General features: G+C 38.7%; 1 protein-coding gene across 1 annotated transcript; it reads right to left on the bottom strand.

Annotated features, from left to right (window-relative positions):
* Positions 1–720: 720 nt before the first annotated feature.
* LOC122802193 (olfactory receptor 52E4-like) lies at positions 721–1,695 on the bottom strand. Its single transcript, XM_044071858.1, has one exon. The coding sequence runs from the start codon at positions 1,693–1,695 to the stop codon at positions 721–723; it is 975 nt and encodes a 324-aa protein (XP_043927793.1).
* Between the last annotated feature and the right edge of the window lie 13,522 nt (positions 1,696–15,217).

Here is a 15,217-nt window from a genome sequence, read left to right as displayed (position 1 = left end):
CAAAGAGGGCCAAAGAAATTCTAAAAATTTGAAAAAAAATTGTAACTTTAGTTTCTCCCACATATAACAATTTGCTTATAATAAGAAACACAGTCATAATCCTTTGTATTATTTTGTAGCCTTTTGTTTTTGTAAAACGGCACTTAACATAAACAATATTCATGGTTATACATGATATACCTGTATTAAAATAGAAAAAGATGCATGCAGTATCACTGTGAAATGAGTTGCTAGCAAGGATTACATCTAGATAACACTTTTTGCTATACAATTTCTACCTAGACACATAGATTATAATGCTGATGCAATGAAACATTTTCACAAAAATGGATGCATAATCTGTCCATTTATCAATGCATCATCAATAACAAAATAAAATCATTATGCAATCAGGTTAACAGTCATTTGATTCAATACATATATCTGAATACTCCATGGCTCAGACATTTTTCATTGTTTATTTTCCTCTATAGATCTCTAAATTGTGGTAACAACATTGTGATGAACATTCCTTACTATAATACAACCTATATGAACATCAAGCTAAACGGGGAAAAGTGCTGTTAACATGGATCATTTTTTTTAAATAAATGCATATTACACATTAATTACCTTTGAATGGCATAAGAAAACATTAATACTGGAGAACAGCACTTCTCTTCTGAGAAAATAAATATTTTCTAAGCACCAAAGCAAATATCAAATGCAAATTATACTTCTTCATGGCAGAGCTCTTGAATTGCTGAACCATACTCTTCTAAACATCTGGATTATGCTTTGTCTAATTTCTTTTGTTCTAACTCCATAGACAACTGGATTAGCCATGGCTGGAATACTGATGTACATAATAGACACGGCTACATGTACGTCCTGAGGGAGGGATTTTCCAACTCTATAGATAATGTATGACGTAGCAGCTGAAAGGTAGGATAGCAAAATAACTATTATATGGCCACTGCAAGTATTAAATGCTTTCATCCGGGCTTCCTTTGATGTAACTTTCACTAAGGAGAGAACAACTCTGAAATAAGAAGTGCAGATGCAAACAAGGTCAAATATTAGTATTGAAAATCCAATGACTAAGCCCATGATACTATTTAATGCAAAATTCCCACAGGATAGTTGAACAACTGCCATGTGTTCACAATAACAATGTACAATGATATTATTGGTACAGTAAGATAAACGGCTGGCAAGAAATACGATTATTCCTACTGCCACAAAACTTCTTAGAATGCCAAATGTTAACATAAGTGCAAGTGTTGTGTTTGTCATAATAGCTGAATACCTCAGTGGGTTACATATTGCTACATAGCGGTCTATTGACATTGTTAGCAAGACTGCTGTTTCCAAAGCTGCGAAAAAATGAACAAAGAAAAGTTGTGCAAGACATTCAGAGAACGAAATCTCTCTTATATCCAACAAAAATATTAGTAGCATTCTAGGCATGAAGGTTGTTACAATAGAAATGTCTACCAGCGCCAAACTACAAATGCAAAAGTACATAGGAGAATGCAATGCTCTTTCTGCCTTAATTACAAAAATGATGCTGAGATTCCCAAAACAAACAGCAACATAGATAATGAAAAATGGCACAAAGAGCAAATATTTATATTTCTGAGAACTAGGAAAGCCATTCAGTATGAAAATGACAGGCTGGGTGCTGTATCCATTAGTGCTGTTTGTGTTACTCATTGCCACAAGGTTATGGCTTCATTCATGGCAGCCATGATCAAAATCTGCATGAAAAGAAAGAAAAAGAGAGATTATTTTTTTAAATTAGACGATATTTTTGTATTTGTAACTGCCTGTTAACCCTTGTTACAGGTTATAATCATAACAATATAGCAAGGTATTACACTTTCTTTGTGGATACTACTGGTATATTATGAGATGTAAAACAATAATTATACACTGAGATTTTCTGTGTTGTGAGCATGACACACCCAGGATGCATCCCTGATCTTTGTCATTAAGCCATTGGCATTCATAGCAGATTCCTATCTTAAGTAGCACTATATTCATAAGCATTTAAAAGCACCTTATATATCACAGCAATAGTTATCAATGAACTAAATTGCAACACTGGATTGACAACATTGGTTTGACAAGCTTTTTTTGACAGCAATCAAACAACTGCTTATCCTGTAGTGCTTGTAAAATGGCAGAACGCTCTAGATTTCAATTAATCCAACTTTAATCTACTGGAATAAATGCTAAAACACTTGAGCACTTGTAACACTATTAAAACCAATTATTAAACACTTTTATTCCCACAATGTGTGTAAAGGAACTTCATCAGATCAGAAATATATATATATATATATATAATTTATTTATTTATTTATTTATTTTTTGCAGGGACTTGCCCCTTCATCCACAAAATTATATATACCAACTCCACATTCACATCATATTGAAGAAAAGGAGAAAAAAACCTGAAAAGAGCACCACTGACTCACACAATATAAAACGCTGATGTGAAACTCAGTGCAACATTAAATTTTCACACTGCAGCTGCACAGTAAATGTACTGGAGCAACCATGTAACTATGCCTCCTTTTACTTGATAACACATTCCCACATGCATAAATAAACAAAATTGCAATGAATAAAAAATGAACAAAAACATCTTGAGAAGTTCAATTAAGTATGTTTCTCCCTTTGTTGACTTGTGTTACATTAAAACTATAATGATGATCTGCAGGATTCATAAATGAACTCCACACTGTGCCACCAAGATCCCTTCAGAGGCTGTCCAGTGTGCTGTACTGAAAGATGCAGTCCATAGGCAGAATCACATGCAGGTGAGTATTGATATGGTCAGCACACAGAGCTATGCAGATCATATCAACTGCACAGAAAGCAAAGCCAAGACATTGAACAGAGGACAACTGTGGGACAACAGAAGAAGTTCCCAGAGAAGAAACAAGTGCATTTTCTTGGGAGTTCAATAATGTCAGTGTTTATGGAACTATATTTATGAGTAGAAAGGTGGTAGAAGCAATATGCATGGTTAATGACATGTCCTTAATGAGAAAGGATTTGATCAACAAAGTCACACAGACATCTCCATTATAGTAAGGACATGATTTTATTGTCTGTGTAGGAGTAAATTAATTGGCAGAAAGTGGAATCAAAACACATCTGTATAAGGTAGGGAGAAGATTTCATTGTCTTAGTATTTGGTGCATTACTGAGGTGGTGGTGCTGCGGTAGCATTGTCGCCTCACAGCAAGACATTGTGCCATTCGATTCTCAGCTACAGCGTCTTCTGTGTGGAGACATGTGAATGGGTGTACCTTCGTTGAAGGTTGTGCATCAGGGCTGGCAAACTCGGCACGTAAAAAATCTACTGCCAATCATTAGCAGACCGGAGTTCTGCTGTGGCGACTCCTAACCGGGAATAGCCGAAAGACACAAACAAACCTGGCAGGAAATGGTATCTGAGCACAGCTGCATAAGGTAGAGAAAATGTTCTATTTTACTTATTTTCTTCCTTGTTAACTAGGGTTTGTTTCAGGTTGTAAGAAAAAAGCTATCAGGAAAGAAACATAGTAGAGATCATTTGTGTTCCTAAAGAAATTACTGTTACTTCATGTCAGGTTTCACCGCTGTTGATGTGCAGTGATCCTGGGCTTATAAAGTTTAATTTGCTGCTAGATAATTCAGCCAAACTGACATCCAAACCAATGCACAGAAGATTAATTACAGATTAGATGGAAGCAAGACAGTCACTATGTAAAACTAAATCGAGTGACGTATTCAGTATAAAAACTGCAGAACGAATGTGGAATCCTTTGAAAGAGAAATTGAGTACAAAAAAAATCAAAAAAATGTTTAACATCAGGATCTAGGCGTATGTTGGGGGATATATTTATTTTAGAACAATATACCTGATTAAGGTGAGATTAAAAAAATATAAGAAATGGAAAAGAGTTCAAACTACAACTTTGAAAACTTAAACAAGCTGAACAAACAAATTAAGCATAGTGTGAGACAAGATCAAGTAAAATTTGAAGAAAATGTATGTACTGTAAATATATTGAGCAAAATAGAAACCATTTTATAGATACATAAGATTGGAAGAAGTAAAGACATACAAATTGATAAACTGTGTGTTAATTCTAAAATGTATTCTCAGACACAACAGATTATAGATATATTTACAAAATGTTGTGCAAAACAGTTTGGCTCCACAAAAGGGGTGAGAAGTTGTTCTAGTGACATCCAGGTAACCTCAGATACTGGAATTAAATTAGATTATATTGAAAAAAAACTATGCAAACTGGATCCAGACAAAGCACTGGGAGGAGATGGAATTAGTGATAATGACCTGAGAACACTTCAGCGAGAACTTATAATTCCATTATATCTATTATTTACTTGGTTGTATAAATATGGAGTTATTCCTCAAGACTGGAGACGTGTTTATTTAATCTGTCTTTAAGGAAAAGGGGAGTAGGACAAACCCAGGGTCATATAGACCCTTTCTTTCATGTTGTGGAAAAATAATGGAGAAGATAATATTGGATAAGTTATTTTCAGAATTGGAAAGGACGGAACTCGAAACCGTAAATCAACATCCATATGTTGAAAGTATGTAGATCTATTACCACCTGCATCTTGCTGTTATATAACAATATAATAACAGTTAAGAATGAAAAATTGTGCTGTGATGTAACTTATATAGATTTAACTTCAGCATTTCACAAGGTGATAGGGATACACAAAACACTCATCAATAAATTAGAACAACTAGGTGTTAATTTACTCTTGATAAGATGGATAGCTGCATGGCTTACAAATAGGACATGATTAATGTCATACAGCAACTAGACAGGTGAAATTCTTGGTTACAGTCAGGGTGTCCCATAAGGTTCTGCCCTAGGCCCTTACTTGTTAAGACTGTATTATTCAGACGTATCTTCTTCGTCTAAGGTATTCTACTATTGGTATGTAGAGGACCTAAAATTGGATAAACTGATTACATGTGTTACTGATAGGGCATGTCTGCAAAATAACTTGACTAAATTGACCATTTGTAAACAGAAGAATTATATGCTGATAAATACATCAAAAAATAAGCATATGAGATTTGGAGACATAAAATGAAAGTTGAATATTTAATACAGCACACAGTGATTGAAACTATAGATTTTTTTAAGGACCTGGGTATACTGGTACATCCAGCTTTGAGTTGTTCTAATCATATCAACCAACTGGTTAATGATAGTTATGGAACTATAAGTTGTATAAACAAATATTTATAAGGTCTGGGAAATCAGAAATAATGAAGTCATTGTTTGTTAATTACATTAGACACAAACTTGAGAATGGAATAACAATATGGAAACCATATGAGAAAACAAGTATGAGAAAACTGGAAAAAGTACAGCAGATATATACAAAGGACATCCATGGATGTGAAAACTTGAATTATTATGAAAGACTAAAATATCTGAACTTGTACCTTGTATCTTTTATATATATTTAAGAGGAAATCATATTCAGGTATATAGGGCATTTAAAGACAATTACCTCAGGGAATGTTTGGGGTTATCAGAAAGTATTAGAGAATCATCAGACAACCTATGTAAAATATTCTATATGAATAACAAGTATACTAACTGGTTGTCTGAAAGAGTGAACCGTGTCCATGTCCATACAGCCCTAACAGCAGCACGCCTTGCATATTCATGAAGGTATGCTACTGATAAGGGCTGTGCAGGCACAAACAGTGAATGAGTGCAGGGGGCATGTTCTAGCACTGCTCACACAGTTAACATGCCCCTTGCACTCAAAAAATGCTGTATGGCACTTTCTAAAACAAATGTGACATAATATTAGATAATTTCTCTAATATTATGCCAGTATTTCAGTGTCCGCAGACACTGAAATGAAATAAATGATATTTCAGTGCCCACTGACACTGAAATACAGAGGAAGCAGTAAAGCAATGCAGGGGGTGTGTGACAGGTTCTGTGACACACCCCCTGCATTGTAAAAGTGCTGTACAACACCTCTCAACCAGTTAAAGCAGGAAATGTGGACAAAGGCACAAATAATGGGGGGACAAAGCCCTAAAAATAGAGACACTTCTTAAATATTGCCCTCACAAACTCAGAAAGTTGATAGAAAACAGGTCATGCATTAGCATGAATTTCCAAAGGATAGAAGTCTGCAAGGCAAATGTATGCCATTATTCACTGACAGCAGTCTATGTGGGCAAAGGCACAAATAATGGGAGAACAAAGCCCTAAAAAAGGGACACTTCATAAATATTGCCCTTACAAACTTAGAAAGTTGATAGAAAACAGAATATGCATTAGCATGAATTTACGAAGGATAGAAGTCTGAAAGTCAAATGTATGCCATTATTTCCTGACTGCATTCCTCAATGACTTGTCAGAAAATCTCAATACTCACTATATAACATAATAATATAATAACATAATAAATCTTTTTTTTTTGTACATGCTAAGGAATGTTTAAGTGTAGCGAAGCTTGTGTGCACATTATGGCCCTCCGCTTAGCATTGCTTAAACATCCCATAGGAGATAAATAAAAATAAAGAGCTGAAATATCTAAACTGAGATAGTGTAGTGGTTAGAGACCCGGTTTTACATGCAGGTGTTCATGGTTCGAGTACCAAGACAAGTCAGTTACTTTTATATGGGAAAGCAGTATTAAAATTATTTTTTTTTAAAACTTAAATTATGTAGTAACTGTTTTTTTGTCAATCAGGGTAGTGTAGCAGGTGTAAAATGGAAGTGTGAGTGCATATAACATGTGAAATCACCCATGTATACACAAGTGTCCCATACAGTACAGTCATACCCCTTGCTAATGTAATGAAAGCACATAGAGGGATACCATGTAAAGTAAATCAAATACACCTATGAAATTAAGTCATTATTCTGACAGTTTTTTTTAAATGAAAAGTGAGCAATGATAAGCAATGCTCAGCTATGCTTACCAACTTTAAGCATTGCTTAGACATGATTGCTAAGCAGCAGATAGCTCAGCTAAGCGGATTTACACACTGTTAAGCAGTGCTCAGCAATTACCTCTTTAAGCACTATAAAACTCAGCTTAGCAGATTTGCATGCTGCTAAGCTCTGCTCAGCATTTTCAAAATGGTCCAATGACAGCAAACGGTGGGAATATGGCCTTATTTAAACCGTGCAGGTGGGAATACAGCCATAACCTGTTTAGTTTGATCTCTGTAGGAACATGTCTGGTTTTGAAGAGGGAGCAAGCTTTCTGGCACAACACTGAAGCATTCAGGAGTCCAGGGTCATGGCTGGACTCCTTGTAGAAAACCATGATGAGACACTGCTTAAGCTGAGGCCTGGGACTGTCTCGCACATAATCTCACCAGTGCTACTGGCAACCCCCAGACTGGTGAGCAGGTATGGCACCACTATGCTGACTTAAAGTGGAGGGCAGGGGTACTCTTGGCCCAGTGAATCCAAGATGCATGGGCACGGAATGCTCCAGTAGTGAGTAAATATCACTATCAAGTAGTTTGTAGCAAATACTAGCCTGAGAATGTGATAGACAGGTATGTCTAATGTTTGTTTTCCTCCCCTACAGCTGCAGCAGAGAGGGCTATGAACATAGACGCCCATGCCGACAGACTGCTGAGGCAGCACCGACAGGCTGGTGAGTACAAATCTATTTTGCAGTATATTGTTCAAATACCTAAGAAGGAGTACATTGCTTACTGCTAGTAGGTATACTGTTACTTCATGAACTGAATAAATCAAAGTTTGACTGATTAATACTGAAGTGCAATAAAGAGTCTTACAAAAAACTGTTGTGTTTATTCTATGTTGTTGTAGACATATATAATGTATACAGGTTCCTCACAGCAAATGTGGCTGTGACAGCATACATTAACTAAGGTTTTTCTGTGAACCAGCTGTAAATAAAACTGTAGATGGTGGAGCTGTAAAACAAGATATAACTGAAATGTAAAATATGTACTGCAATAAGCTCTGAACCCTGAATAGTAATGTGTAAAGTTTCAAAGTGTGTTCCAGCCAGCATTGCCTTGTGTTAACCTTTGCTTTCCAGATTATAGTAATCCAAAGGATTAATGCACAGTACAATAACTATCAACATTACAAGTTCAGACTGTCTACCCAAGAGACTATTAGGCAGAAACCAGTAAAATCAAAAGCAATAGTTCCCCAGTAGCTCAGTGTGATGAGAAGCAGTTTAGTTGTTAATTTTGCACACACATACATGGTTTGAATCCAGGGAGTGGTACTAAGATGTGTACATATCCACACACAAGGAATCAGGAATAAATGTAAAAACAGTCAGGTAGGAATCAGGAATAAATGTAAAAACAGTCAGGTAGTGTTAACAGATATTTTCTTGACAGGTTGTACAGGTAAGGAAATGTTGGTAGTAGCTGTATGAAGGGTATACTAATAAACTGTGTATAACTGTTCAACTGTCCCAACACTTGCCTGCAAATGACAGCAGGATAGGTACATACAACATGCACTCTTCCTGATAGATGTCTCTCAAGTGTCATACTATCATGGCTAGTGGTCACTGCTGCCAATAACCCTGGGCACAGGTAGGAAACCAGCTGAAGTATGTCAGTATCACACTCACATAACAGCACTTCAGAGTATTCCTCCTGTGCCAGATATATAACCCTGACATGTATGAGTTCCCCTCTAATCATGTACCTCAAGTTGTCACAGTTTACCCTGTACTATTCCAGGCTGACAGTTTAATAGGCATGTTTGTGCTACAGAAGCTATGGGCCATAGGAAGATGTAAAGTCAGGGCAGACTCATACAGTATTGAGCAGTACTGTTGTGGAAAATAGATGCATAAGAGTTGTTAATGGACTTATTGTCTCTCCCCACCTCTCATCTGAATTGATACAATAATTCATATACTATGGGTATATTTTACTCCAAACCTAATGTTGGGCTTGTGTTGTATAATTTTTCATATATTTGATATATTTGGTTGCATATTAACATACCATGTCCAAATACCATTGTTGGTGGCCTGTTGCTGTCAATGTTACGGGCATGCTGTTACAATGCATACTTTTGTTCCATTTATGCATGTGTTTATTTTGCTGTGCAACTGTTCCAAATATGTTTTATGGGTTTAATTGGAACACTCATGAATGCTGTTACAACTAATCTGGAATTTTGTTGTTCATGACTAACCAACATATTTTTTAAAACCTCAACACCACAGCATGTCTGGGAAGGAAGATCCTGGTGGATCCCCCTGTCCCGCCTCATCTGGCCATGGCACCGGGCCCCAGCATGCCTGAAACCCAACCCGGAACCTCCTTGTCCTCTGGTCATGCACCACCTTTGGGTGGAACCACTTCAGGGGATGGGGCCCACTTCCCCAGGAGTGGACACAGACAAGAGCCTGTCACCCACAGTCAGTTCCGGGGTTTGATTCACAGTGCCATCTGAGCTGAGTTGGGTGGGCAGCTGCTGCAGATTGATAGCCCCCTGGTACACATCAAGAGCCAGGCTGTCCCTCCTGTCCAGCCCCCAGCACAGCCACCTTCGGGGCCGTGAAGGAGCAGTTGTGATTGCCTGCAAGTGGGGATGTCAGTCCCACCATGTTCTTATGGAGGCTCATGGGCCTCTGATTTCCAAATACCCTCCCCAACCAAGGTGTTTGCCCCCCACATGTGTCATACACCGCCCCTGTCTGCTGTCCTGTCTGTCTTGTCTATCTCCCTACCCAACCTACCTCCCCAGATGTACCTAAAATCCTTCCCCAACATCCCACTCTCACCTTAACAAAGAAAAAAGGGCATCTGTCCCCAAAAAAAGATTGCCGAATACATAGCTGTCCATTTTGCACAGGTGTCCACTGTACACATATAATCCTGTCCAATTGGCTTGACAACACATTTCTGTTACCCTCAACCCTCTCTCTGGGGTTTGAGTGTCCAAATTCACCTCCAAATTCCATGCAAATGTACAGCTGTTGCTGTATAAGAAATGGACAACTATGGACCTTCCCTACACATGTCCTGCACATCCCTAGCTACCTTTCATATTGTTTTTCCCTCTCAGTGCCCCTTTCCCACCACTTTCCTATAACCCCTTTTTCTTTTCTTTTAAAGGAATTAGCGTGGGTGTAAGTGGGAGTAAGCGGAAGTAAGTGAGTTTGCGCAATGCTAAGTGAAGCCAAAACAGATTAAGCATTTGTACGGTTACCCGTATGTTGGCATCGCTTAGTGTCATGCAAACCCACACAAACCCTCTTCAAGCCACTCAAAACTGTTTTAATCGATATGTCTCCATCAGCCACTGTTCTGCCTAGCAACAAAATAATCAGCCCTGCCAAATATCAAACCCAGGACCTGTACACTTTAGTCAGAGAAATGTACCACTGCACAATCTGAGCTGTAGAAATTTTTGATGCATTTTCAAACATATCATGCAGTAGTGTCATTCAACAGTAAGGAAAAGTCTTTGTGGAATCACTTAGGTTTTGTAATATACATATACAGATATATATGTATGGAGATATATATATATATATATATATATATATATATATGAAAAATATATTTATAAAATATATATATTAATATATATATATATATATATATATATATATATATATATATATATATATATATATATATATATATATATATAAATTGGTTTATTATCAAAATTAGGAACGACAATTGTGCATTTATGCACAATGCCAAACTGAAACTATGAAAATGTACTCACCAATCCCTGCATAAAATTGGAACTCATCACCGTAATGGTCCCATTTACAGCACCAAACTTTCAGAACCAAAGGTCAGTATTCACATCAATGTTTTGCAAGGGGGAAAGCCCACCTGCACACCCCATCTGGGGGGCAGTGCCCCTCACACCCCCTGCAACTTAAATATACCAACTCTGAGATCACACTACAGTGAGGAAAATGGAAAATTCCCCACTCCACACTGTACAGAGATCTACATTCACAATGCCAAACTCATAGTAACGGATGTAGCTCTATATTCATTATTATGGTTCGTATTTATTGCAGTTCGGCATTGTGGGCCTTGAGTGCTGCAATTTTGAGCAAGTGGCAGTCGTTAAACTGCCATTCCACATTTTGATTGTAAGCCATATATTTTATAGAGGTCAGATCCTCGTTGGTCAGCTCTGACCACAAGCTAATCACCCTAGACATCCACATCCCACTCCCACCCCCCATTAGGGAAACAATTGTAAAAAATTTCTCCAAAGCCAACTTCACGCTTCTTAAGACAGAAGTGGCAAACTTCACAACACCCATGCAGATGGACAATAGAGGTACAACTGCTGAATCCTACACAAATGCACTTTATAGGCACTTACACGAGTGCATGGAACATGCTATGCCTAACAGAACCAAGATGCTATCCTCCAAAAAAAGGAAGCCAATCTGGTGGTCTTCTGCCATAAACAAACTCTACAACAGAAGAAAGAAACTGTTGCAAAAAAAGAGTAAAATTCCAAAATTGGAAGAACTCCCTGGTCAGCCTCTGTAAGAAGCTGAGATCCCTCATAAAATCCTCCAAAGCTAGTTATGCAAACAAAATTGCCACTGATTCTAAAGACAACCACAAAGCATTCTATAGCTATGTCAAGAATCTCAATGGCAACACTCAGATCTGCTCTGAGTTACAGCACAATGACACTAAATATACAGAACCAGCTGACATTTCCAACATCCTGGCTGATAGGTTCAGTGCTAACTTTACCCCCCTCTCACCCCTTAAAGGGCCCATCTTTATACAGGAAGAATGCAAAGTTCCTGTAATCACGGCTGCACAGGTAAAAACCTCACTCTCCAAAGCCAAGAACACAGCATCCATGGGACCTGACAACATCCCAGGCTGCCTTCTACATAAACTGCAGAATGAACTGGCATCCCACCTAAGTACCATGTTCAATCATAGCCTCACCTCAGGCTTTGTGCCAATTGAATGGCACACCGCAACAGTTATCCCCTTCCACAAAAGGGGGGGGGGCACAACAGACCCCGGGAACTACCGCCCCATTAGCCTGATGAGCCTAGTCTGCAAGGCCATGGAACGTATCATCATGGAACTCATAAACAAAGACATTGGTGATCTCCAAACTCTGGACCCCACACAGTTTGGGTTTGATCATGTCTCCTAAACCTGATAGACTTCTTTGAAGTAGTCACCAAAGCCATAGATGAGGGTAAGGTGGTTCACACAGCCTATCTAGATCTCGCCAAGGCATTCAACACCATCCCCCACTCTGGAATTATAGATAAACTCACTAAACTTGGTATAAATCCCTATGTCACAAGATGGGTTGCCAACTGGCTTACTGACAGAACTCACACTGTGAAAGTAGCAGACTCCAAATCAGACTTCAGACCAGTGACAAGTGAAGTACCACAGGGTTCAGTCCTGGGTCCTCTCCTGTTTGGTATCTACTTCTCTGAAGTGCAGGCTAACACAAAAGGTCTTTGGCTAACTAAATTTGAAAACTAGGAGCCATAATCGAAACTCCTAACAATGTGGACATCCTACAAAAGGGCCTCACTGAGACAGATGCCTGGTGTGAAAGACATGGTCTCAAGCTCAATGCCAAAAAGTGCATTGTCATCCCCTTTAGTAAAAACTCTGTACCCATGAACTACCACATTGGCGGTAGTCTACTTAACACCGAAGGTGTGATAAAAGATCTTGGGACACAGGTGGACAGTAGTCTCTCCTTTGATAATCACATCACCACAGTGGTCAGGAAATCCTTCTACATGGCACACCTCATCACAAAAGGTTTCTCATCCGGAAAAAAGAGGTCATTGTTCCCCTCTACTCATCACTCATTAGACCCATTATAGAGTACAATGCCCCTTTTGGTATGTACCTCACAAGACATCTATAACAACTGGAAAGGCCACAAAAATACCTCACAAAGAGGATTACTAGCCTCAAACAGATGCCTTACGCAGACCGTCTCAAAAAACTCCAGCTTTACTCCATTGCATATTGCCTACTCAGATGCGATCTCTGCCTAACATACAAAGCTATGTCAAACCCAGAGCTGTTGGACATGCTCCACTTAAAGAAATCCCAATCCCTCCGAGCTACACACTCTAGTGACCTAAACCTTGTCACCACAATAAACAGAACATGCTGGAGGGTAGATTCCTGTCCCAGAGACTTCCCATACTCTGGAACAGACTACCTATCTATGTCAAACAGAACACCTCATTAACACTCTTCAAGAAAAATCTTGATGATTGGATGGGTAATAGGAAATTCACCCCGGGGATCACTTCTGTGGTTCTGCTTGACAGGGGCACAGGAAAATAATTTTCTTGGGTGGTGAAAGCCAGGGTACCTTTTTGGCTAGGCTTGTACAGGCCCTAAAGCCAATAGCCTAGTACCTACCTATGAACCTATGAACATATATATATATATATATATATATATACACACACACACACACACACACAGACACATGCTCATAACATGTAGTGCACTCATATCTCAGAACCATACTTCTCAACCTGTTAGTGCAAGAAATCTGGGCAAAAGCTGTAAAAATGGGGAGACAATGGGCCACAACTTGGGACGTATTTCAAATATTGCTCATAGAAATGTAGAAAGTTGCTCGAGTAACAGGGTTTTTTTCGTCATACATGTTCTGAAGGATATGAGGTCTGGAACTGAAATTATGTCATCATGTACTGACAAATCCTCAGAACATCACAGTGATTTACCAGAGAAATTAGAATAACTTGTGGAACAAAGACAATATGAGAAATAAACCTGGATGTTCTGCAACAATCCGGCCAGTTGAGAGGTATACTCAGAACCCCTTAGTGCAATGAATCTGGACCAAGCCTGACAAAGTGGGGGGAGAAAGCCAGGAAAATATGGACATGTCTGAAATACTTCACTAGATAAGCTGAGACAGTTGCTACAGTAACACCGTCTGTTCTAACATATATTGACTGAAATAGGACAACTCCAAGACTCAATTGTTTCTTACTAGTTACTGCCTGAAATCCTCACATCATCCCACTGATTTGTAAGACATACACAACACTTATGGGGTCCAGACCAAAGATATGAGCCAGACAACTGGATATCCTAAGAATATCTGGACATAACATGACATTAGGGAAAGTGCACTGAGCTGCTTAGCATGTCACCAAGCACCATCCAACCTACAGTCAGATTGACACAACACTACACCAAGTCGGCTATGGAGAATTACACTTGCATTTGCAAATATATCAGGCATTACAGGGGTGTAACACTAGTGAAAAGCAGTCACCACTGTCAGCCTGCATACCCACAACCAGTTTCACCAAAGTCACAGTAACATACTGGTAAGCCAAATGAACATTAGAATATAATGACTGTGTGAACATAAATATCATGTTTGACACTTACACACTACCCCTACATGTACTGCCCCAAGTCACAGTGTAGTCTGACTCCTGCGGTGGTGCAGAACATGTCTCAGTCTGCCCCTACAAACATATACAGGCTATAGACCACCAGAAACTGGAACAGCATGAACAGTCAGATAGAAAAGGAGCCATGACACTTAAATGTACCACCTCCCTACACAGCGCAACAAACATTTACACACTACACTGCTACACAATCCTGACAGTCTGTTAACAATTCCTACACATACACAGACCCCCCCAACTGTACAGATTCCCACAGAATGTCCAGGCCCTGTCCTCATATATATGGCCCCTTCCTCATAACATGTCTGGCATTCTGCTACATCACTGGGATGATATCAGGAAGGAAGGCACTAACTAATGATATACCATACCTATCAACCTCATACTGAATGACATCTGGACAAAGCCTGACATTACTGGGGGACAGAGGCCCAAATGCAGGGACATAATTGAAATGTTGCTGTTATAAACTGAGAAAGTTGCCAGTGTTACAGGGTTTGTTGTAACATATTTTAACTGAGGGATGTGAAGTCATAAACACAAATGTAAGTTAGTATTTACTGACTGCAATACCCAGGTTATGCGACTGATTTGCCAAAGACAACAATTGTCGGAGAAACAGATCAAACATAAGAGTCAAACCTCTGGCCATTCTGTGGATAGCCATACCATTGAGAGTTATGTCAACCACACCCTGTTAAACTAGCATAAATCCAAATGTATAACAGCAATACTCACATTTTGT

The sequence above is a fragment of the Protopterus annectens genome, chromosome 5.part0 (genome assembly GCF_019279795.1).
Source record: "Protopterus annectens isolate FY-2018-M chromosome 5.part0, PAN1.0, whole genome shotgun sequence".
In the NCBI taxonomy this organism is placed as follows: Eukaryota; Metazoa; Chordata; order Ceratodontiformes; family Protopteridae; genus Protopterus; species Protopterus annectens.
Note: the sequence above shows the minus strand (reverse complement) of the source record. Positions and strands in the feature narration are given on the sequence as shown.

Coding starts and splice junctions, on each gene's coding strand:
- LOC122802193 (XM_044071858.1), bottom strand. CDS start 1,695: ATGAGTAACACAAACAGCACTAATGGATACAGCACCCAGCCTGTCATT.